General features: G+C 42.7%; 1 protein-coding gene across 2 annotated transcripts in view; it reads right to left on the minus strand.

Moving 5' to 3' along the window:
- The window catches only part of LOC123752506 (polyadenylate-binding protein 2-B), a 28252-nt gene extending 20164 nt beyond the window's left edge, over nucleotides 1-8088 (minus strand). For both annotated transcript variants that reach the window (XM_045734586.2, XM_069322733.1), the window contains exons 1-3: nucleotides 7973-8088; nucleotides 3994-4064; nucleotides 3634-3780 (exon numbers count right to left, since the gene is read on the minus strand). In XM_045734586.2, the coding sequence (XP_045590542.1) occupies nucleotides 3634-3775 (142 nt within the window). In that variant the 5' untranslated portion in view covers nucleotides 3776-3780; nucleotides 3994-4064; nucleotides 7973-8088. The remainder of the gene's footprint in view (nucleotides 1-3633; nucleotides 3781-3993; nucleotides 4065-7972) is intronic.
- Nucleotides 8089-27436: the final 19348 nt, after the last annotated feature.

The following is a 27436-nucleotide window of genomic DNA, read 5'->3' on the forward strand; positions in this document are numbered from 1 at the left end:
ATATATATGTGTACATACAAAAGAATGGGGGTGGTAGGAGAAGATAATATTAGTGTTCAGTGAGAAACCACAAGGTCTCCTCTGAATACTTTTTATTTTCTTCTCCGAGGCTATGGGTCCCCACATTGGCACCAGAGGTGGTACCCTCACAAACTTTAATACAATATTGTGCACATATTAGTGATATGAATATATGTGTACCTATATACTACATGCTCTGGGGCTAGATTCACGAAGTAGTTACACAAACACTTACAAACCTGTACATCTTTCGTCAATCTTTGGCGGCTTTGTTTACAATTATTAAACAGTTAATGAGCTCCGAAGCACCAGGAGGCTGTTGATAACAATAACAACAGTTGATTGGCAAGTTTCCATGCTTGTAAAGTGTTTAATAAATGTAACCAAAGCCGTCAAAGATTGAGGAAAAATGTACACGTTCGTAAGTACTTGCGTAACTGCTTCGTGAATCTGGCCCCAGTGCAACAAATAACATTATTGGCAGCTCAGTGCATAATTGCACTTGAAAAAATCATGGTAACATTAAAAATTACGAAGAACATCTAATACATTCAATACATGCAGTTACAGCTTTCTGCAATCTATATCATGCATAATCTTTTATAAATTCACTTTTGTTTTGTATCTGTTCTCTAGCCCCTGGGCTGTACTACTGTTTATATGATGCAATACCCAAGTGCGCCTCAACTGAAAAAAATCTTAATTTTTTTTTATTCAACTTTTGAAAGTATTTTTTCAGTGTCGAGTAGTTGACAAATGGAATGCATTAGGAAGTGATGTGGAGGCAGACTCCATGCACAGTTTCAAGTGTAGATATGATAAAGAGCCCGGTAGGCTCAGGGACCTGTACACCAATTGATTGATGGTCGAGAGGCGGGACCAAAGAACCAGAGCTTAACTATTCGCAAGCACAACTAGGCGAGTATTACCACTTCAAGACGATCTAAAATGGTTTTAAAATGGTCAAAAGATTGGCAGATGCAGTTTAATGCTGACAAATATAAGGTTTCAAGACTAGGTAATGATGATAAAGTTAAAAGATACGAGCTAGATGGTGTTGAGATTAAGAAGTTGGATTCGGAATCCGGCAAAAGGAATCATCTGGGAGTTTAGTGATTTAGATGATTAGCAAGAATTTAAAACCAAAAAATCAATGCATAAATGTTCGCAATAAGGCAAATAGGACTTTGGGATTTATTAATCAAAGCATTAGTAATAAGACACCAGGTGTTGTTCTTCAGCTATATCTTGCTCTGATTTAGATTATGCAGTTTTGGTCACCGTACTATAGAATGGATAGAAATTTATTAGAACACGTCCAGAATAGGATGACAAAATTAATCCCCCCAAATTAGAAACCTGTCATATGAAGAAAGACTGACAAAGCTTAAATTACATTCTCTAGAAAGGCAAAGAATTAGGGGTGACATGATAAGAGGTGTACAAGTGGATGAATGTACACAACAAAGGGGATATTAATAGGGTATTAAAGGTATCAACACAAGACAATGGGTATAAATTGGATAAGTTTAAAATTAGGAAAGACTTGGGTAAATACTGGTTCAGTAACAGGGTTGTTGATTTATGGAACCAATTACCGCGTAACGTAATAAAAGTAAGATCCTTTGATTGTTTTAAGCATAGGTTAGACAATAGGTTATATGAATGAGATTGGGTGGTTATAAATAAGAGCTTCCTTGTATGACCAATAGGACTTCTGCAGTTACCTTTATTCTTATGTTCTTATTTGCTTAGAACAATAAAACATTCTATTTTTAGTGTTACAGTATTATATAGTATATACATTTCATATACTGTACATCTCAGTTTATTTTCATGTATGATTATGGACCACTAAGCCAGTCTGATGTGTTGTGATCACATGCTGTATGTATATTTTCTGCATCTATTTACTTCATAAAGAATACACGCTGACTCTGCACTTCTTAGATAAATATTCACCGATTTGTCTGGCAGTTACTTAAGACTAAAATATATATATTTTCAACATTTTCTTACCAGCTTAATTGCCAGTCACTTAACACTTTCGCGCTCTCCGCAAAGGTCACTCAGCCAACCGAATGTGCGCGCTGCGTTTTTATCGCTTAAGCGTAAAAACAAAAATGTGTATACTCTTTTTACTCTTCTGACCTTAGTTCTCATGCTACGTATTTCATTTTGGTACCAACGTGTTCGCAATAAAATTCTCTAGAAGAACATCAGTAAAAAAAGTCACGAAACGTATAGGGATACCAGCACCAAATAAATAACTACGAAGATGACTCGCCGTGAGCGCCCATCAGCAACAAAATGTTTTTACTCTAGGGATTGTAATCACCTCCACACTTGTTCTACAGCGTTAATTTTGGTATCAATGGATTCGCAATGAAATTCCCAACACGGTGATATGAATATAAGCATAGAATAATGATTGCGGCCCGCCCGCAAGAGTGTGGGAACTGGTGAAATTGTTACCCGGTATCGGTGACGGGACGACGCACGGCGCTTTGAAAGTTTATACTTATTTCACTCTCATGACATTAATTTTCTATGTACGTCATTCATTTTTGCGTCAATGTGTTCGCAATAGAATGTTCTATGTGCCCATAGGTAAAAAATATCAACAAAGCGTAAGTTAGAATAGCGCCAAATATAAAACAACGCTGGAACATATCAGTGAGCGTCAAACACACACGAAATGTTTTTACTTTTGTTATGTTTGTCAAGTTTATACTTGATGCACACAGTTATTTTTGGTTGTATATTGATCGGAATAAAATTCCCTAAACAGACATATGCATATAATACATGATATGGGGGAAGCATTACCAGTATAAACGGCTAAAGTCACCCACCTGCAACCCGTTTGGGACAAAATACCATTTGATCGAAGTTATCCACACCTTTCATGAACTTATTGTACCATGCAGCCTAGTGGTGAGAAAGAGAGCCTCATAGCGCGCAGTTTAAAACAAACCCAAAGTAAATCGGATAAAAATTGAATTTTATACAAATATTTTAAAAGTTGACATAACTTTATGTCCACTATGCGTTTACGTTAGACGAAACCGGACGCGCCGGCGCGTTCAGATAGCGCGAAAGTGTTAAAAGCAACAAAAGAACAAAGTCAGGGAGACCTGTGAAGGGAAAACCCAAGTATGGTGTGGAGACACACCAACAGTTACCAGATGGCAAGCACCGTCCAGAAAAACATCATCCTGCCCACTATCAATACCAGTTGCATCAACACTTATACATGTTGTCTGGCTCTATTGAGACTGGGAGAGGCCAGATATTAAATGCCTATAATGGGATTGTTTCCGAAACCCAAATCACAATCGAGTTAAAATATCAAGCATCCGAACTTTAATTTGGTCAAGCTTCACTGTCCACATAATGTTTTAACCCAAATTCCTCTTCGTGTTAAAAAGTCAAGAATGAAAATTTATCCAGATTACCAGAATCCAAATTAGTAATTAGTAATTAGTAATTAGCACTCTTAGTAATGTCTCATATAAGCAAGACTGACCAGTCAGTGATAAGACGGACAATTCCTTTTTTATATTCCAAATCAATTCTACAAAGAAAAGAAAAATTAAAATAAAACCATACCTTTAATGGCCTCCAGTTCTGTTTCTATAGACTGATCTGTATCATTGAGTTGATGGTCCTCCTCGCCACCACCGACAAAGTTCTCCTCTCCGGCCTCGCCTGCGTCCACACCTTCGTCATACTGCAGTTCCTCCTGCTCCATTGTTACTGAAAAATATCAATACCTGTCAACTTCTTATGCTATACACACAAAAATGGTCAACATGATTAAAAGTATTATCATTACCATGCAATTTTCTAAACTAATATTAAAATTATGGTACATGAATCAGTGTTTCATATTATAATTTACAAATTCTAACCCTAATTTAATTTACTTAATATCAAGTACAATTAAAAAAATCATATAAAGAAGCTTACATTTAGGGGGCAACTGCTTTATCTCCAGAATGCTTTGATCAGTTCAATAATGCTAGCACAGTAAATGTGACCTGTTACAAGAGATGTGCACATGTTAGTAAGAGTAGAATTAAATGTCATTAAAAATGAAAAATTACTATTACACAAAATTATAATCCAATTTTTGTTCTCTGTCAGAAATTAATTTTATTACTGTATTGTAAATGTTTGCTAATCTGAATCTTATTGGAATGACCTCAATTCGAATCAACTAAATATATAAATTAGTAAAATTTCTTTTGAGGAATGTAAAAAAAAAAAAATGGGTTTCTGTAACAACTAACATTTCCATATACAGTACTACTACACGAACAACATTAATTCATGTGGTTAGAGCAAGAACCTTCATATAATATACAGTATATATATTTTAATAACAATATTATATTAAACTTACCTTGGTGGAATTATAGTTTACTTGATCAACGAAAGAATTAAATTTTGTTTATTACCTAGCCTGCATCTTGACATTTGATACCTGATCAACCAGGCTGTGACCCATACGTCAGGCTGCGAGCAGCCGCGTCCAACAGCCTGGTTGATCAGTCCGGCAACCAGGAGGCCTGGTCGACGACTGGGCCGCGGGGACGCTAAGCCCCGGAAGCACCTCAAGGTAACCTCAAGGTAGCCTGGTCTAACCCTAAAATTACTGTAGTATATGAGCTCGACAAGGTCAGTTTTGAATGCCAGCTGGTCCCAAACCTGCCCACACAAATAACACAACATGAGACCAGGAGGCATGGCAGGATGTGCAGAATACCCACGTTGTAAAGAGGTGCTATAGGTACTCCGAGAGAGAACTATCAACATCAGAGGCCCGAGACTGTTCAACACGCTTCCGCCACACATAAGGGACATAACTGGCCGACCCCCCTCAAAGAGTCCAAGAGAGAACTTGATAAACAATTCCACAGAATCAACCAGGCTGTGATACATTCATCAGGCTGCAAGCAGCCACGTCCAACATCCTGGTTGACCAGTCCAGTAACCAGAAGGCCTGGTCAGAGACCGGGCCGCAGGGACAATGATCCTCAAAATCAAGGAGAATTATAAACTTTTCAACTTTATCCTTCCCTTTGCAACTTCTGTTTTCCTCTCAACGGTTTCGAATGGTCCCAAATATCGTGTGACGCAGCTGAACGCTGCCCAGGAGAATACAACAATAATAAAACAAAAAATGTCTAGTGCGGCTGGCGGGAAAGGTAACCACAAGGTAACAGTAAAATTGTGTGTTCAGGGAACTCCTTGAACACACTGATGATCAATGATTCAAAGTAATTCTTTATGAATGTGCCACCAACATTGAACCATATATCAGATGTCACCTTAAACCCATTGGACTTGGAAGTAGCCATAGACAGCATTCCCAAACACTCCGCACCAAGCCCAGATATATATATATCTAGCATACATTTGGAGATCCCTCACTTCATCTAAAACATCAAAGAGCCAAAGCTGGTTGATATTTTATATGTAGTATATTGCTAAATATATCCAATCAACTAAAAATGTACCACCAGGACAATGACAGAAATTGCCTAACTTCAAGAGCAACAACTATAAGCTAATGTTATAAACCCAACACCCAACCCTTGCCCTCAAGTGTATCACGTCCAACTGGTTTTAGTCACTGCCCTTAGATCAACTGACAACAACAATTTCCATGCCTTGCCAAATAATTACAGACGTGCCATTGTGATTGCAGTCCCCAAGATGCACTGGTAACACACTCGCCTCGCACTTCGCGAGCAATTTGGCCTGGGTTCGTGTAAGGCCTAAGAGGATTGACTAAGCACCAGTCCTTAGCTGTAGCCTCAGTTCACCCAGCAGTGAACGGGTACCCAGTTGTTAAACTATTTGTTATCTTATTTTTATATTTATATATATATACAAGAGTTCTTACATTCTCATACAACCACTAACACACACTGCGTTTCAGACATTCTAATTTTCCTCGGAATACGACTCGCCAAACTATTTAATAATCAGGTACCCATTCACTGCTGGGTGAACAGGGACTACAGTTAAGGATTGGTGCCCAATCAATCAATGTGTATGGTTCAGGGCATGGTGCCCAGGTAAGGGTCCAGGGTCATGGTGCGTGGGTATGGGTACATTGGGCGGATACAAGTCACATCGTACACAAAGACGATTCACCAGCGGGTTTTGAAACCTACTTAACCTAACCAACCTCAACCCAAACCTAACCGAGCCCAAAACAGCCTAGTGTAATATATACGGTTTTAACAAACCAAAAGCGAGCCTCGTTGAATCATCTGGTGTCTGAAGTGACCATACCCACACTGGGCACGTGTGCTGCTGCTGCTCAACCTCGAATATTGATTCATACGTCAGGCTGCGAGCAGCCGCGTCCAACAGCCTGGTTGATCAGTCCAGCAACCAGGAGGCCTGGTCGACGACCGGGCCGCGGGGACGCTAAGCCCCAGAAGCACCTCAAGGTAACCTCAAGGTAAGGTACTCACTAGAAAGGAGACGAGAGATATCAAATAATATACACGTGGACCATACTGGAGGACCAGATCCCTAATCTACACAGTAAAATAACAACATACTGGAGTGAACGATATGGAAGAAAATGCAGAATAGAACCAGTGAAGAGCCGAGGTGCCATAGGCACAATCAGAGAACACTGTATAAACATCAGAGGTCCAGTGAAGAGCAGAGGTGCCATAGGCACAATCAGAGAACACTGTATAAACATCAGAGGTCCGCGGTTGTTCAACGTCCTACCAGCGAGCATCAGAAATATTGCCGGAACAACCGTGGACATCTTCAAGAGAAAACTAGATAGTTTCCTCCAAGGAGTGCCGGACCAACCGGGCTGTGGTAGGTATGTGGGCCTGCGGGCCGCTCCAAGCAACAGCCTGGTGGACCAAACTCTCACAAGTCAAGCCTGGCCTGCAGGCCGCTCCAAGCAACAGCCTGGTGGACCAAACTCTCACAAGTCAAGCCTGGCCTGCGGGCCGCTCCCAGCAACAGCCTGGTGGACCAAACTCTCACAAGTCGAGCCTGGCCTGCGGGCCGCTCCAAGCAACAGCCTGGTGGACCAAACTCTCACAAGTCAAGCCTGGCCTGCGGGCCGCTCCAAGCAACAGCCTGGTGGACCAAACTCTCACAAGTCAAGCCTGGCCTGCGGGCCGCTCCAAGCAACAGCCTGGTGGACCAAACTCTCTCAAGTCAAGCCTGGCCTGCGGGCCGCTCCCAGCAACAGCCTGGTGGACCAAACTCTCACAAGTCAAGCCTGGCCTGCGGGCCGCTCCAAGCAACAGCCTGGTGGACCAAACTCTCACAAGTCAAGCCTGGCCTGCGGGCCGCTCCAAGCAACAGCCTGGTGGACCAAACTCTCACAAGTCGAGCCTGGCCTGCGGGCCGCTCCAAGCAACAGCCTGGTGGACCAAACTCTCACAAGTCCAGCCTGGCCTGCGGGCCGCTCCCAGCAACAGCCTGGTGGACCAAACTCTCACAAGTCAAGCCTGGCCTGCGGGCCGCTCCAAGCAACAGCCTGGTGGACCAAACTCTCACAAGTCGAGCCTTGCCTCGGGCCGGGCTTGGGGAGTAGAACAACTCCCACAACCCCATCAACCAGGTATCAGCGTCTAACCCCCGGCAGGATCATGGTGTAGGGGTAGTGTGTGGCGCCGCCATGGCAGGGCCCGCTACGGCAGGTGTGGCGCCGGGCCCTCACCTCCCCTGCACTCCACCACGGGGGCCACCACAGGGGCCACCACAGGGGCCACCACAGGGGCCACCACAACGCGTCGGTCGTGCGGCGACCATTTAAGTCGTGCCGCCTCTTGCCCGCCGCCACCAACAATTACGACGACGCAAACCCAAGCTGCTCAACACGACCAAATTTTTCCATTCAAGTCTGGTGTGGCGGGCGTGTTGGCGACCAGTCGGGGGTTATGGAGACACTCACCGAGGGGCAGCAGAGGGCAGGAGTCCGCCACGAGTGAGGATGGTGGAGATAATCCCAGCTGTGAACACCGCCTCGTCCGCCTCCCGCCGCCACCTTGTTTACTAACTCTCTGCCGCATCTGCTAATATTGATTTGACATAACATAACCTATTATTTATTTCTCAGAAATCCGCGAGTTTTTCTATGTGTATTATAATGGTATATAATTTAATATGTTTAAAAAATAAACGTAAAACAGATAAATATTAAATATATATCAGATGCACAGCCTTCAAATTTGGAACATGGTGCGCGCCTTGCTGCTTTCTCCTTTTATTTTATTTTATTTTATTTATGCATATACAAGAATGTACATTGGGAATGTGAGGATACATAATATGGTAATTACAGTCTTGTAAAGCCACTAGCACGCGCAGCGTTTCGGGCAAGTCCTCATAATTATAATTATTAATCCTCATAATTCTCATAATTAATATGATATACAAATACCTAGATACCTCCTCATAATTATTTATATATACAAAAGTTCTTACATTCTTGTAATTACTGACTTGTTCTTAGCTAAATGAATTTTAGGGTTCAGTAAATATTTTATTCAAAATGATCTGCTGCCAGAATTAGTCTTGGCCAAATATCCCCAGTTTACTAATGTATTTAGTAAACTAATGTTACATTTATCTAGCCAAACACAATATACTTAGCTCTTGTCAATATGGCTTCAGACCCCAAAAAAAGCACTAACGATGCACTTATTTGTATGATTAACTTGATACATGCAGCTCTTGATAAAAATGAGTTCCCTGTTGGGTTATTTGTGGACCTGCGTAAGGCTTTTGACACTGTCAACCAGCAAAACCTTCTTCTTAAATTACATCATTATGGAGTCAGAGGTCACTCCCTGCAGTACCTTAAGTCTTACCTTACTGACAGGCTCCAGTATGTTTCTGTGAATAATTTTTTTTTTTTTTTTTTTTTTTTTTGAGATATATACAAGAGTTGTTACATTCTTGTACAGCCACTAGTACGCGTAGCGTTTCGGGCAAGTCCTTAATCCTATGGTCCCTGGAATACGATCCCCTGCCGCGAAGAATCGTTTTTTTCATCCAAGTACACATTTTACTGTTGCGTTAAACAGAGGCTACAGTTAAGGAATTGCGCCCAGTAAATCCTCCCCGGCCAGGATACGAACCCATGACATAGCGCTCGCGGAACGCCAGGCGAGTGTCTTACCACTACACCACGGAGACTGTTTTCTCCGATGATGGGATTTCTGATGGGATTTCTCCCACCAACCCATCAACATTGGTGTTCCTCAGGGCAGCATACTTGGCCCTCTCCTCTTTCTCATCTACATTAATGACCTTCCAAATGCCTCCCAACATCTCAAACCAATTATATTTGCTGACGATACGACCTTCATTTACTCCAGTCCTGACCCCCTTGCTCTAAATGTCACAGTGAATACTGAGCTAAATAAAGTCCATCACTAGCTAACTGCCAAGAAACTCACTCTCAATATTGACAAAACTTTCTATATTTTGTTTGGCAATAAATCCTCAAATCAAATAAATCACAGGATTAACAATACCCAAATTTGTAACAAAGTAGATGGCAAATTCCTTGGCGTTCTCATTGACCGAAAGCTGAATTTCCAGGGACATATTCTAAATATATCAAAAAAAGTTTCGAAAACTGTGGGCATTCTTTCTAAGATCAGATATTATGTACCCCGCCCTGCCCTGGTGACACTCTATTATTCTCTCATCTATCCTTATCTCAACTATGGTATTTGTGCTTGGGGTTCTACTATCTAAAATCATTTACGTCCTCTAATTACTCAACACAAAGCTGCTATTAGAACAATATCCAACTCTGGCCCCAGACATCACTCGGTACCCCTACTCAAATCTCTGAATATGTTAGACATTAAGTCACTGCACATTCTCTCATGTGTATTTTATATTTATAAAACGCTGAACTGTAATATCAGTCCTGACCTTAAAAGCTTCCTAGAAGGTTGTAACAGATCCCATGAACACCACACCAGAAGCAAATACCTTTTTGTTATTCCAGGAGTACGACTTAATCAAACTAGAAATGCTCTACAAATCAAGGGACCCAGAATGTGGAATGACCTTCCCAATCATGCCAAAGACTGTACCTCTCTCAACCAGTTTAAGAGTAAAACGAAGCACTACCTAATTAACTCCCTGTAACCCACCTTACCCCTAAATGTCAACCCATGTCTTACTATTTTAAACAATGCTGTTTGTCGACCAAATTGTATATTGGCTATTTTCTGCCATGTTCTCCCCTTTTCCCCCCAACACAATTTATACTTTCATCTCAATTAGTATTTAGTTTTAGTCCAAGTGTTTTTCCTGCCCGAAACGCTTTGCGGAATAGTGACTTTAGACTTTTTATGTACTAGCTCTATTTATAAATCCATCAATGTTTGAATCTCATCTTGCATGTATGTACTTTACCTGAATAAACATTTGATTTGATGTTGATAGAATTCTCTCTCAGAGTACCTGTTGCACCTCTGCTCTTCAACGGGGGTATTCTGCACATCCTGCCATGCCTCCTGGTCTCATGTAATGTTATTTCTGTGTGCAGGTTTGGGACCAGCCCCTCTAATATTTTCCATGTGAAAATTGTTATGTATCTCCCGCCTGCGCTCAAGAGAATACAGATTTAGGCATTTTAGTCGGTCCCAATAGTTCAGATGTTTTACTGAGTGGATTCTAGCAGTAAAGGATCTCTGCACGCTCTCCAGATCAGCAATTTCTCCAGCTTTGAAAGGGGCTGTCATTGTGCAGCAGTACTCCACTCTAGAGAGCACAAGCGTTTTGAAAAGTATCATCATCGGTATAGCATCTCTAGTGTGAAAAGTTCTTGTTATCCAACCTGTCATTTTTCTTGCAGTTGTGACGGCTACTTTATTGTGTTCTTTAAAGGTAAGGTCTTCCGACATGAGTACACCCAGATCCTTTACATTGCCTTTTCGTTCTATGTTATGATTTGCCTGAGTTTTGTACGTGGTTTCCGGTTTTATATTTTCATTTTTTCCATAGCGCATGAGCTGGAACTTATCTTCGTTAAACACCATATTATTTTCTGTAGCCCATAGAAAGACCTGATCTACATCTGACTGGAGGTTCGCCGTGTCCTCTATGTTGCCTACTCTCATGAAGATCCTAGTGTCATCTGCAAAGGATGATACAGTGCTATAGGCTGTGTTCTTGTCTATGTCCGATATGTGGATGAGAAAAAGTACTGGAGCAAGCACAGTACCCTGGGGGACTGAGCTCTTCACGGTTGATGGACCGGATTTTATTTTGTTGACTATTACACATTGGGTTCTATTGGTCAGGAAATTGTAGATCCATCTGCCTATTTTTCCGGTAATTTCTTTTGAACGCATTTTATGTACAATAACACCATGGTCACATTTATCAAAAGCTTTTGCGAAATTTGTGTAAATTACATCAGCGTTTTGTTTGTCTTCCATAGCATCTAATGCCATATCATAGTGATCCAGCAACTGTGACAGGCAAGTAAGTAATTATCAAAAGAAGGCACCAAACCGGGAAGGTTATGTAGCACCATCAAATGTGCGGGATAATCAGAGGGCGCTAAATATCACCAAGGATGCCAATGCGAGAACAGAAACGCATTAGGCGAATGATATTAAAAGTATCTGAGTCACCAAGAATATTATCGAGGGACAGGTGACCGCGGGAGACGGCCGGAAAATAAAGACACACGCTCGTCCTGGAAGTCAGGACATTCAACAAGGACATGCACGACCGTAAGAGGGACAATGCAATTTGGACAATAAGGAGCAGGGCGGCGCTCCAATAAGTGACCATGAGTTAAGTATGTATGGCCAATACGCAACCTTGCCAGAGCCGTTTCCCAACGCTGGTTACGGTGGCAGGAAGACGGCCACAAGGACACACTACTCGTAAGAGTACGCAGTTTGTTACCAGTAACAGACGACCAAGAAGCCTGCCAACGGGTAAGGACGGAGGAATGGATAATCGGGTAAAAGTCGGAATATGGAATGCCTTTACGGGAGATGGGACAAGAGCGGACAGCTTCCTTGGCGGCTGCATCCGCACGCTCATTTAAAGACACACCAATATGGCTGGGAACCCAACAAAACTCAACTGACTTAAATTTGCTGTGAACAAGAAACAGCCAATGCTGGATCTCGACAACTGCTGGATGAACCGGATTAAAGGACCCGAGAGCCATGAGGGCACTACGAGAGTCAACAACAACTACAAAGGAAGACTGACAACGAGAAAGCAGGAGACGAAGAGCACAGAGAATAGCATAAAGTTCCGCTGTGAAGATGCTAGTGTCCGGAGGTAAGCGACACATATAAGTGCGATCAGGAAAAAACAGAGTAGCCAACACCGTCCGCAGACTTTGACCCATCGGTGAAGACAGAAACGGAGCAGGAGTGAGAAGAAAAGTGCTCAAGGAAAAGGCGTTTTAGAACCGTAGAAGGAGTAAAAGCTTTAGTGGTGCGGGTGACAGACAAGAGCGCCCTGTTCAGAAACCATGTTGTCCTCCTTTATGAAGTGGTGCTATCTCTGCTGTTTTTAGTATATCAGGAATAACGCGAGTATCTAGGCTTTGTCTCCACAGAATGTGGAGGGCCTGCGATAGTGGTTTTTTATAGTTCTTGATGAATATGGAGTTCCAAGAATCCGGGCCTGGTGCAGAGTGCATAGGCATACTGTTTATGGTTTCTTCAAAATCCAGTGGGGATAGGGTGACGTCTGATATATGATTTGATGTTGGTATCATATCCATGAAAAATTCATTTGGGTTATCAATCTTTAGTGCGTTTAATGGCTCGCTGAAAACAGTCGAACTGTTTCCTCAGTAGCTCGCTCATTTCTTTGTTGTCATCGGTGAAAGTTCCATCTCCCTTTCGCAGGGGATGAGAGACAGCACCATCATCACTCTAACTATCTACACCACACACCACCATCATCACTGTAACTATCTACACCACACACCACCATCATCACATCTACACCACACACCACCATCATCACTGTAACCATCTACACCACACACCACCATCATCACTGTAACCATCTACACCACACACCACCATCACAGTAACCATCTACACCACACACCACCATCACAGTAACCATCTACACCACACACCACCATCATCACTGTAACTATCTACACAACACACCACCATCATCACAGTAACCATCTACACCACACACCACCATCACAGTAACCATCTACACCACACACCACCATCATCACTGTAACTATCTACACCACACACCACCATCATCACTGTAACTATCTACACCACACACCACCATCATCACAGTAACCATCTACACCACACACCACCATCATCACAGTAACCATCTACACCACACACCAACATCATCACAGTAACCATCTACACTACACACCACTATCATCACAGTAACCATCTACACCACACACCACCGTCATCACAGTAACCATCTACACTACACACCACCGTCATCACAGTAACCATCTACACTACACACCACCATCATCACAGTAACCATCTACACTACACACCACCATCATCACAGTAACCATCTACACCACACACCACCATCATCACAGTAACCATCTACACCACACACCACCATCATCACAGTAACCATCTACACTACACACCACTATCATCACAGTAACCATCTACACCACACACCACCATCATCACAGTAACCATCTACACTACACACCACTATCATCACAGTAACCATCTACACCACACACCACTGTCATCACAGTAACCATCTACACCACACACCACCATCATCACAGTAACCATCTACACCACACACCACTGTCATCACAGTAACCATCTACACCACACACCACCATCATCACAGTAACCATCTACACCACACACCACTGTCATCACAGTAACCATCTACACCACACACCACCATCATCACAGTAACCATCTACACCACACACCACTGTCATCACAGTAACCATCTACACCACACACCACCATCATCACAGTAACCATCTACACCACACACCACTGTCATCACAGTAACCATCTACACACACCACCATCATCACAGTAACCATCTACACAACACACACCATCATCACAGTAACCATCTACACTACACACCACCATCACTGTAACCTTCTACACTACACACGACCATCATCACAGTAACCATCTACACTACTCCACCATCATCACTGTAACCATCTACACTACACACCACCATCATCACTGTAACCATCTATACCACACACCACCATCATCACAGTAACCATCTACACCACACACCACCATCATCATAGTAATCATCTACACTACTCCACCATCATCACTGTAACCATCTACACTACACACCACCATCATCACTGTAACCATCTACACTACACACCACCATCATCACTGTAACCATTTACACTACACACCATCATCACAGTAACCATCTACACTACACACCACCATCACAGTAACCATCTACACTACACACGACCATCATCACAGCAACCATCTACACTACTCCACCATCATCACTGTAACCATCTACACTACACACCACCATCATCACTGTAACCATCTATACCACACACCACCATCATCACAGTAACCATCTACACCACACACCACCATCATCACAGTAACCATCTACACCACACACCACCATCATCACTGTAACCATCTACACCACACACCACCATCACATTAACCATCTACACCACACACCACCATCACAGTAACCATCTACACCACACACCACCATCATCACTGTAACTATCTACACAACACACCACCATCATCACAGTAACCATCTACACCACACACCACCATCACAGTAACCATCTACACCACACACCACCATCATCACTGTAACTATCTACACCACACACCACCATCATCACTGTAACTATCTACACCACACACCACCATCATCACAGTAACCATCTACACCACACACCACCATCATCACAGTAACCATCTACACCACACACCACCATCATCACAGTAACCATCTACACTACACACCACTATCATCACAGTAACCATCTACACCACACACCACCGTCATCACAGTAACCATCTACACTACACACCACCGTCATCACAGTAACCATCTACACTACACACCACCATCATCACAGTAACCATCTACACTACACACCACCATCATCACAGTAACCATCTACACCACACACCACCATCATCACAGTAACCATCTACACCACACACCACCATCATCACAGTAACCATCTACACTACACACCACTATCATCACAGTAACCATCTACACCACACACCACCATCATCACAGTAACCATCTACACTACACACCACTATCATCACAGTAACCATCTACACCACACACCACTGTCATCACAGTAACCATCTACACCACACACCACCATCATCACAGTAACCATCTACACCACACACCACTGTCATCACAGTAACCATCTACACCACACACCACCATCATCACAGTAACCATCTACACCACACACCACTGTCATCACAGTAACCATCTACACCACACACCACCATCATCACAGTAACCATCTACACCACACACCACTGTCATCACAGTAACCATCTACACCACACACCACCATCATCACAGTAACCATCTACACCACACACCACTGTCATCACAGTAACCATCTACACACACCACCATCATCACAGTAACCATCTACACAACACACACCATCATCACAGTAACCATCTACACTACACACCACCATCACTGTAACCATCTACACTACACACGACCATCATCACAGTAACCATCTACACTACTCCACCATCATCACTGTAACCATCTACACTACACACCACCATCATCACTGTAACCATCTATACCACACACCACCATCATCACAGTAACCATCTACACCACACACCACCATCATCATAGTAATCATCTACACTACTCCACCATCATCACTGTAACCATCTACACTACACACCACCATCATCACTGTAACCATCTACACTACACACCACCATCATCACTGTAACCATTTACACTACACACCATCATCACAGTAACCATCTACACTACACACCACCATCACAGTAACCATCTACACTACACACGACCATCATCACAGCAACCATCTACACTACTCCACCATCATCACTGTAACCATCTACACTACACACCACCATCATCACTGTAACCATCTATACCACACACCACCATCATCACAGTAACCATCTACTCCACACACCACCATCATCACAGTAACCATCTACACCACACACCACCATCATCACTGTAACCATCTACACTACACACCACCATCATCACTGTAACCATCTACACTACACACCATCATCACAGTAACCATCTACACTACACACCACCATCACAGTAACCATCTACACTACACACCACCATCACAGTAACCATCTACACTACACACCACCATCACAGTAACCATCTACACCACACACCACCATCATCACTGTAACCATCTACACTACACACCACCATCATCACAGTAACCATCTACACCACACACCACCATCATCACAGTAACCATCTACACCACACACCACCATCATCACTGTAACCATCTACACTACACACCACCATCATCACAGTAGCCATCTACACTACACACCATCATCACAGTAACCATCTACACCACACACCACCATCATCACAGTAACCATCTACACCACACACCACCATCATCACTGTAACCATCTACACTACACACCATCATCACAGTAACCATCTACACTACACACCACCATCATCACAGTAACCATCTACACCACACACCACCATCATCACTGTAACCATCTACACTACACACCATCATCACAGTAACCATCTACACCACACACCACCATCACAGTAACCATCTACACCACACACCACCATCATCACTGTAACCATCTACACTACACACCATCATCACAGTAACCATCTACACTACACACCACCATCATCACAGTAACCATAAACACCACACACCATCATCACAGTAACCATCTACACCACACACCACCATCATCACTGTAACCATCTACACCACACACCACCATCATCACTGTAACCATCTACACCACACACCACCATCATCACTGTAACCATCTACACCACTTACCACCATCACAGTAACCATCTACACCACACACCACCATCATCACTGTAACCATCTACACTACACACCATCATCACAGTAACCATCCACACCACACACCACCATCACAGTAACCATCTACACTACACACCAACATCATCACAGTAACCATCTACACTACACACCACCATCATCACAGTAACCATCTACACCACACACCACCATCATCACAGTAACCATCTACACTACACACCATCATCACAGAAACCATCTACACTACACACCACCATCACAGTAACCATCTACACTACACACCACCATCATCACAGTAACCATATACACTACACACCACCATCATCACTGTAACCATCTACACCACACACCACCATCATCACAGTAACCATCTACACTACACACCACCATCATCACTGTAACCATCTACACTACACACCATCATCACTGTAACCATCTACACTACACACCATCATCACAGTAACCATCTACACCACACACCACCATCACAGTAACCATATACACCACACACCACCATCATCACTGTAACCATCTTCACTACACACCATCATCACAGTAACCATCTACACTACACACCACCATCATCACAGTAACCATAAACACCACACACCATCATCACAGTAACCATCTACACCACACACCACCATCATCACTGTAACCTTCTACACCACACACCACTGTCATCACAGTAACCATCTACACCACACACCACCATCATCACTGTAACCATCTCCACCACACACCACCATCATCACAGTAACCATCTACACCACACACCACCATCATCACTGTAACCATCTACACTACACACCATCATCACAGTAACCATCTACACCACACACCGCCATCACAGTAACCATCTACACTACACACCAACATCATCACAGTAACCATCTACACTACACACCACCATCATCACAGTAACCATCTACACCACACACCACCATCATCACAGTAACCATCTACACTACACACCATCATCACAGAAACCATCTACACTACACACCACCATCACAGTAACCATATACACTACACACCACCATCATCACTGTAACCATCTACACCACACACCACCATCATCACAGTAACCATCTACACTACACACCACCATCATCACTGTAACCATCTACACTACTCCACCATCATCACAGTAACTATCTACACTACACACCACCATCATCACAGTAACCATCTACACTACACACCACCATCATCACAGTAACCATCTACACTACACACCACCATCATCACAGTAACCATCTACGCTACACACCACCATCATCACAGTAACCATCTATACCACACACCACCATTATCACAGTAACCATCTACACTACACAGTACTCATCACAGTAACCATCTACACTACACAGCACCATCATCACAGTAACCATCTACACTACACAGTACTCATTACAGTAACCATCTACACTACACACCATCATCACAGTAACCATCAACACTACACACTACCATCATCACAGTAACCATCTACACTACACACCATCATCACAGTAACCATCTATACTACACACCACCATCATCACAGTAACCATCTACATCACACACCACCATCATCACAGTAACCATTTACACCACACACCATCATCACAGGAACCATCTACAGCACACACCACCATCATCACAGTAACCATCTACATCACACACAACCATCATCACAGTAACCATTTACACCACACACCATCATCACAGTAACCATCTACACCACACACCACCATCATCACTGTAACCATCTACACTACACACCATCATCACATTAACCATTTACACTACACACCACCATCATCACAGTAACCATCTACACCACACACCACCATCATCACAGTAACCATCAACACTACACACCACCATCATCACAGTAACCATCTACACCACACACCACCATCATCACAGTAACCATCTACACTATACACCATCATCACAGTAACCATCTACACTACAAACCACCATCATCACAGTAACCATCTACACCACACACCACCATCATCACTGTAACCATCTACACTACACACCACCATCATCACTGTAACCATCTACACCACACACCACCATCATCACAGAAACCATCTTCACAACACAGTACTCATCACAGTAACCATCTACACCACCATCATCTCAGTAACCATCTACACCACACACCACCATCATCACAGAAACCATCTTCACAACACAGTACTCATCACAGTAACCATCTACACTACATGATCATTATCAGCTGTCATAATGACACTCTTCCTCACTCTGGCACGATCATTACCACTGTCATGATGAACATCACACTGACATGAGCAGCTAGGCTTGCTTATTGAAGGTATGCCAAGGGCCTCTTATGTAACATATTTAAACGAAGGAATAAATCTGGGCTTCACTAAATTTTCTTTATAAAGGATATAATGCAAGTTCATTGGTCTCTTGAGAACGCTGAAGGCAATAATGTCCGGGTTGAGAAGGCCACGCCTGGCGCCCTCCGCCCCTGACATGGTGGCAAGTGCCGGAAAGTGGATTGTAGAAAGTCAGCCAGGCACCAGCTCTCCCAAGACGTCTCCTGAGGTCCTGTCCGAAGCCTCCGCTCACACGTTGAACCTTCCTGCAGAGATTCTGCCTCGACTCTCTACGGAAGGTGAAACAGAGTTAAAAAGGGAAGGTAAAATGTTGTCCGACTTGTCGGTGGACACGGCCCAGGGGCTGCTGCGGTGTTATTTCCCTGAAGTGTACGGCCTGTACGCCGCCGCCGGAGCCTTCACTCTTCCTCCCCTGCCCCTGGATCATCAGGGACCATTTATTCAGGTTCTCAACACCAGTTGTCCGCTGACTGTGAGCTCCATGAGTGATTATGAATGTGTCGCCGGCACTCACTGGATCACAGTCTCCAACAGGTTCTCCGCCCACTCTTCACAAGTCAAAGTTTATGACTCTCTCAACACCAGACTCACCTGGTCCACCAAGAACTTCATAAATGAAACTTTGGCTAATTACGATAAACCAATACAAATCATATACGCCAACGTACAGCAGTAAAGAGACTGTACAAGCTGCGGACTCTTCGCCCTGGCCTACGCCTTCGACCTCTGCCTAGGCCGGAACCCAGAAAATGCTTAATATGATGTCAAATCCATGAGAAAACACCTTCTTAAGTGCCTACAGGAGCAAAGAGTATCGTCTTTCCCTAGAGCGCCCTTAAGTAAAAGACTGCTTTCAAGAAGTCGTAATGACTTGGCGCCTTCCCACGATAGTTCCCTTTCCTCCCCTTCCTCCAAGCCGTCCGCAGTTAAACGTATATTTAATTTATTATCGAAATATTTTCGTTGTAACTGTAATAAAATTACTTGAATTACTGTTCGTGTTCCTTATTGAAGTTTATACGGGAAAGATTACAGGACTTTTTTTTGTAAATTATCAGTGTGGATCTTTCGTTTAATATATAAATATTGTTGTGTTGTTATTAATGGAGTTCTGAGAACCACAAATTCTTCCCGGCTTGACATCTTCTTTTGATAATTACTTGTTCTTATTAGTGAAAATAATTAAAGTCTAATATTCGGAGTGTGTGTGTGTGTACTCACCTATTTGAGACTGCAGCATCAAGCTCTAGCTCTTGGACCCTGCTTTTCGAGCCGTTGGTTGTCTAGTGCAATGACTCCTGAACTATTTCACTATCATGCCCGTGCATGATATGCACTGGTATCATGCACTATTTTTACCCGAAACGCTATGCGTATTAGTGGGTATTATATGTACTATAGCTCTATCTGTAAATCCAACATTATGTATGTAACTCTTCATCTATATATGTACTTTTCCTGAATAAAAAAAAATTAATTTAATTTTTAATTGAATTTAATATAATTTAATTTAATTTAATTTAATCATACCTGCTTTTAGTTATGAATGGCGTTAGCCTCAAGCTTCCATTGTGTGTACTCACCTAGTTGTGCTTGCGGGGGCTGAGCTCTGGCTCTTTGGTCCCGCCTCTCAACCGTCAATCAACAGGTGTACAGATTCCTGAGCCTATTGGGGCTCTATCATATCTACACTTGAAACTGTATATGGAGTCAGCCTCCACCACATCACCTCCTAATGCATTCCATTTGTCAACCACTCTGACACTAAAAAAGTTCTTTCTAATATCTCTGTGGCTCATTTGGGCACTCAGTTTCCATCTGTGTCCCCTAGTGCGTGTGCCCCTTGTGTTAAATAGACTGTCTTTATCTACCCTATCAATTCCCTTGAGAATCTTGAATGTGGTGATCATGTCCCCCCTAACTCTTCTGTCTTCCAGCGAAGTGAGGTTTAAGTCCCGTAGTCTCTCCTTGTAGCTCATACTTCTCAGCTCGGGTACTAGTCTGATGGCAAACCTTTGAACCTATTCCAGTTTGGTCTTATGCTTGACTAGATATGGACTCCGTGCTGGGGCGGCATACTCCAGGATTGGCCTAACATATGTGGTTATCTTGTTATCTTGAGATGATTTCGGGGCTTTAGTGTCCCCGCGGCCCGGTCCTCGACCAGGCCTCCACCCCCAGGAAGCAGCCCGTGGCAGCTGACTAACACCCAGGTACCTATTTTACTACTAGGTAACAGGGGCATAGGGTGAAAGAAACTTTGCCCAAAAAAAAAAAATTTCTCACAGAAAATAGACGTCGAAATTGTACCCCTCAAGGTGAAAAAGATTCATCATGAACCGGGACAATTACGGTGTTTGTATGGAAGCATGATATCTCGGTTACCAAGAGGCAACAGTTTACATGTATATTGCGACGGGTCGGTGGCGGAGGATGGCAGGGCCGGGTGTGGTGTCCTAATAAGGGATTATACGGAGTTTGGGACTGTGGACAGGATAATTGAACTCCGACTTAGTAATTATATATCATCCACACAAGCTGAACTGCAGGCCATTCTGGCGTGTTTGGAGGAAGTACGTCATGACGACAAAAATGTTTTTATATTTGTCGATAGCCGAGGAGCACTGGAGTCCTTAAACAGTCGAAACCCAGTCTTCATGTCTATAGTTGAGGACTGTAAGAGAAGAATAACTGAGATACAGCTGAAAGGTTATAGTGTGAAATTCATGTGGATTCCATCTCATGTTGGAATAGTGCTCAACGAGGTGGCGGATGACTTGGCCAAACGTGCCACATCAAAACCACAAGTTGACATTGAATGTGAATTCACAATGAGACAAATAAGAAGCAAAATCAGAAATATTCAGGCACAGGCGGGAGTGGAGAGGAGAGAGATAATGTATGAGAGTAGTCAAACCATGCAACACTACATGTATGTGAGTCAAAACACCCATTTCACTTATGGTAAAAGGAGAAATGCTTGGAGTGACTCTGTGTACATGCGGCTCAGGCTTGGGTACAAATATTACTGGGAATATGGGATAGGTGTTCATGATAATGACACGAAGTGTAAACTATGTGGTATGTTAAGGTCTCACACCCTTGCCCATTATATTCTTGATTGTCCGTTGATTAATGTATATAGAAACACTGAGATAAGGACTGTTCCTGAACAAATAGCCTGGATGTGTCACAACGGAAAGGTTGATGATATTCTTGAGAGATATAAAAATTTTGCACCAAGATTGTAATATTTTGTTGAATTATCTGCAGGTGTCTTGCAAATTGTCTATACAGTATACCTAGGTCATAAAAGTATTTGTGTGTACGTCTGATACCATACTACTTGTGAGGGAGGAAATGTATATGTTTACCTCTCAGAATGTTTGGTAATATGTTTATTGTTTGTGATGTGTGTATATGTATGTATTAACACGATGTACTGAATGGGGTGAGAATAGCTTGAGCTACCTCATCCCTTTGTGTGTATTTTACCTCAATAAACTTATTTCAATTTCAATTTCAATTTCAATTTCAAGTCAAGGACACTGGCCTGTATGTCAGTGCCTCTTGCCTATCCCCCTCTTTGTATATTGGGACCACATTCGCCGTCTTCCATATTTCTGGTAGGTCTCCCGTCTCCAGTGACTTACTATACACTATGGAGAGTGGCAAGCAAAGTGCCTCTGCACACTATTTCAGTACCCATGGCGAGATCCCGTCTGGACCAACAGCCTTTCTAACATCCAGATCAAGCAGGTGTCTCTTGACCTCCTCTCTCGTAATTTCAAACTCTTCCAAGACCGCCTGGTTTACCTCTCTTTCTCCTAGCACAGTGACCTCACCTTGTGTGTGTGTGTGTGTGTGTGTGTGTGTGTGTGTGTGTGTGTGTGTGTGTGTGTGTGTGTGTGTGTGTGTGTGTGTGTGTGTGTGTATTCACCTAGCCTTATCTACTCAAACCTCAACCCACATACACTAAATAATGTTGTGAATAATGAATTAAAAAAAGTCCACTTATGGATGTCAACGAACAAACTAACATTAAACATCGAAAAGACTTACTACATCTTATTTGGAAGCAAATCATCAAATGCAATTCAGCTACAGATAGACAACATTAACATCAGTAATAAAAATGATGGCAAGTTTCTTGGCCTATTCCTAGACAAGAGACTCAACTTCAGCACCCACATTCAACACATAACTAAGAAAGTCTCTAAGACAGTTGGTATACTCTCCAAAATCAGATATTATGTTCCTAACTCTGCTCTCCTCTCACTATATTATGCACTAATCTACCCTTATCTTAATTATGGTATCTGTGCATGGGGGTCTACCACTGCAAACCACCTTAAGCCCATCATCACACAGCAAAAATCTGCTATCAGAATAATAACTAACTCTGCTTTCAGACAACACTCAGCTCCCTTGTTTAAATCTCTAAACTTGCTAAATATTAACTCCCTCCACACATTCTCTTGTGTCAACTACATTTACAAAACCCTGTTCTTAAATGCAAACCATGCTCTGAAACTCTCCCTGGACAGATGTAATAGGACCCATTATCACCACACCAGAAATAAATATCTCTTTGATATCCCCAGGGTCAAACTTAATCTGTGTAAACACTCTATGCAAATTAAGGGACCTAGTCTATGGAACTCACTCCCTAGTGAATTGAAAAACTGTAAAACTTTTGCCTTATTTAAAAGCAAAACCAAAAAGTACCTAACTTCATCTATTTAGTTTCCTACACTGAGCTTTAAATTTGCTCTGTACCTAGTGGTACCCAATCTCATAATTTTTATGTAATATCAAACAACCTTATCATTGTGTTCATTGCTGTCTTCTTTTATGTGCTAGCCATATGCTGTATTGTGACTACCAATTTTTGTCAACTACCATTCAAGCTGTCATTGCAATCAATCTTATATTGTTTCTGCTAGTTGTTCTTGTGGGGGTTGAGCTCTGCTCTTTCGGCCCGCCTCTCAACTGTCAATCAACCAACTGTAACTAACTACTAACAAATGTTTTTTCCCACACACACACACACACACAGGAAGCAGCTCCGTAACAGCTATCTAACTCTCAGGTACCTATTTACTGCTAGGTAACAGGAGCATCAGGGTGAAAGAAATTTTGCCCATTTGTTTCTGCCTAGTCCGGGAATCGAACCCGGGCCACAGAATTACGACACCTGCTCGCTGTCCGCTCAGCTACCAGACCCCTACCTCTGTCTGTGTGTGTGTGTGTGTGTGTGTGTGTGTGTGTGTGTGTGTGTGTGTGTGTGTGTACTCACCTAGTTGTACTCACCTAGTTGTGCTTGCGGGGGTTGAGCTCTGGCTCTTTGGTCCCGCCTCTCAACCGTCAATCAACAGGTGTACAGGTTCCTGAGCCTATTGGGCTCTATCATATCTACACTTGAAACTGTGTATGGAGTCAGCCTCCACCACATCACCTCCTAATGCATTCCATTTGTCAACCACTCTGACACTAAAAAAGTTCTTTCTAATATCTCGGTGGCTCATTTGGGCACTCAGTTTCCACCTGTGTCCCCTAGTGCGTGTGCCCCTTGTGTTAAATAGACTATCTTTATCAACCCTGTCGATTCCCTTGAGAATCTTGAATGTGATCATGTCCCCCCTAACTCTTCTGTCTTACAACGAAGTGAGGTTCAATTCCCGTAGTCTCTCCTCGTAGCTCATACCTCTCAGCTCGGGTACTAGTCTGGTGGCAAACCTTTGGACCTTTTCCAGTTTAGTCTTATGCTTGACTAGATATGAACTCCATGCTGGAGCCGCATACTCCAGGATTGGTCTGACATATGTGGTATATAATGTTCTGAAAGATTCCTTACACAAGTTTCTAAAGGCCGTTCTTATGTTAGCCAACCTGGCATATGCTGCTGATGTTATCCTCTTGATATGAGCTTCAAGGGACAGGTCTGGCGTGATATCAACCCCCAGGTCTTTCTCTCTCTCTGACTCTTGAAGTATTTCATCTCCCAAGTGATACCTTGTATCTGGTCTCCTGCTTCCTACTCCTATCTTCATTACATTACATTTGCTTGGGTTAAACTCTAACAGCCATTTGTTCGACCATTCCTGCAGCTTGTCCAGGTCTTCTTGAAGCCTCAAGCTGTCCTCCTCTGTCTTAATCCTTCTCATAATTTTGGCGTCGTCAGCAAACATTGAGAGGAATGAGTCTATACCCTCTGGCAGATCACACTGAGATGTGTGTGTGTGTGTGTGTGTGTGTGTGTGTGTGTGTGTGTGTGTGTGTGTGTGTGTGTGTGTGTGTGTGTGTAATTACCTCAGTGTAATTACCTAAGTGTAGTTACAGGATGAGAGCTACGCTCGTGGTGTCCCGTCTTCCCAGCACTCTTTGTCAAATAACGTTTTGAAACTACTGACGGTCTTGGCCTCCACCACCTTCTCACCTAACTTGTTCCAACCGTCTACCACTCTGTTTGCGAAAGTGAATTTTCATATATTTCTTCGGCATCTGTGCCGAAGTATTTAAACTAGCCGAAACTTCGGCTAGTTTAAATCTATGACCTCTTGTTCTTAAAGTTCCAGGTCTCAGGAAATCTTCCCTATCGATTTTATCACTGTTACTATTTTGTATGTAGTGATCATATCACCTCTTTTTCTTCTGTCTTCTAGTTTTGGCATATTTAATTCCTCTAACCTCTCCTCGTAGCTCTTGTCCTTCAGTTCTGGGAGCCACTTAGTAGCATGCCTTTGCACCATTTCCAGTTTGTTGATGTGCTTCTTATGATATGGGCACCACACAACCGCTGCATATTCTAGTTTTGACCTAACAAAAGTCGTGAACAATTTCTTTAGTATATCGCCATCTATGTATTTAAAAACAATTCTGAAGTTAGAAAGTGTGGCATAGGCTCCTCGCACAATATTTTTTATGTGGTCCTCAGGTGATAGTTTTCTATCCAGAACCACCCCTAAATCTCTTTCTTTATCAGAATTCTTAAAAGATTTCTCACATAATATATAGGTTGTGTGAGGTCTATGTTCTCCTATTCCACATTCCATAACATTGGCATTTATTAACATTAAATTCCATATGCCAAGTGGTGCTCCATATACTTATTTTGTCCAGGTCTTCTTGAAGGGCATGACAATCATCTAAGTTTCTTATCCTTCCTATTGTCTTAGCATCATCAGCAAACATGTTCATATAATTATGTATACCAACTGGTAGATCATTTATGTAGACAATAAACATCACTGGTGCAAGAACTGAACCCTGTGGTACTCCACTTGTGACATTTCTCCAGTCCGATACATTGCCTCTGATCACTGCCCTCATTTTTCTATCAGTCAGAAAATTTTTCATCCATGTTAGAAGCGTACCTGTCACCCCTCCAATATTTTCCAGTTTCCAGAACAACCTCTTATGTGGAACTCTGTCGAAAGTCTTTTTTAGGTCCAGATAGATGCAGTCAACCCAACCATCTCTTTCCTGTAATATCTCTGTTGCTCGATCATAGAAACTGAGTAAATTCGATACACAGGATCTTCCAGATCGAAAACCATACTGTCTGTCTGATATTATATCATTTCTCTCCAGGTGTTCTACCCATTAAGCTTTTATTATTTTTTCCAATATTTTGACTATTACACTTGTCAATGATACCGGTCTATAATTAAGGGGGTCGTCCCTGCTTCCACTTTTGTAGATTGGAACTATGTTAGCCTTTTTCCACACATCAGCTACAACTCCTGTATACAGGGATGCCTGAAAAATCAGTTGAAGTGGAATGCTGAGCTCAGGATGCACATTCTCTCAGAACCCATGGTGAAACTCCATCTGGACCAACTGCTTTGTTCTTACTTAGCTCCTTGAGCATTTTTTCCACTTCGTCTCTAGACACCTCTATGTGCTCTATACAATATATATGTAATAT

Source organism: Procambarus clarkii, chromosome 1 (genome assembly GCF_040958095.1).
Source record: "Procambarus clarkii isolate CNS0578487 chromosome 1, FALCON_Pclarkii_2.0, whole genome shotgun sequence".
In the NCBI taxonomy this organism is placed as follows: domain Eukaryota; kingdom Metazoa; phylum Arthropoda; class Malacostraca; order Decapoda; family Cambaridae; genus Procambarus; species Procambarus clarkii.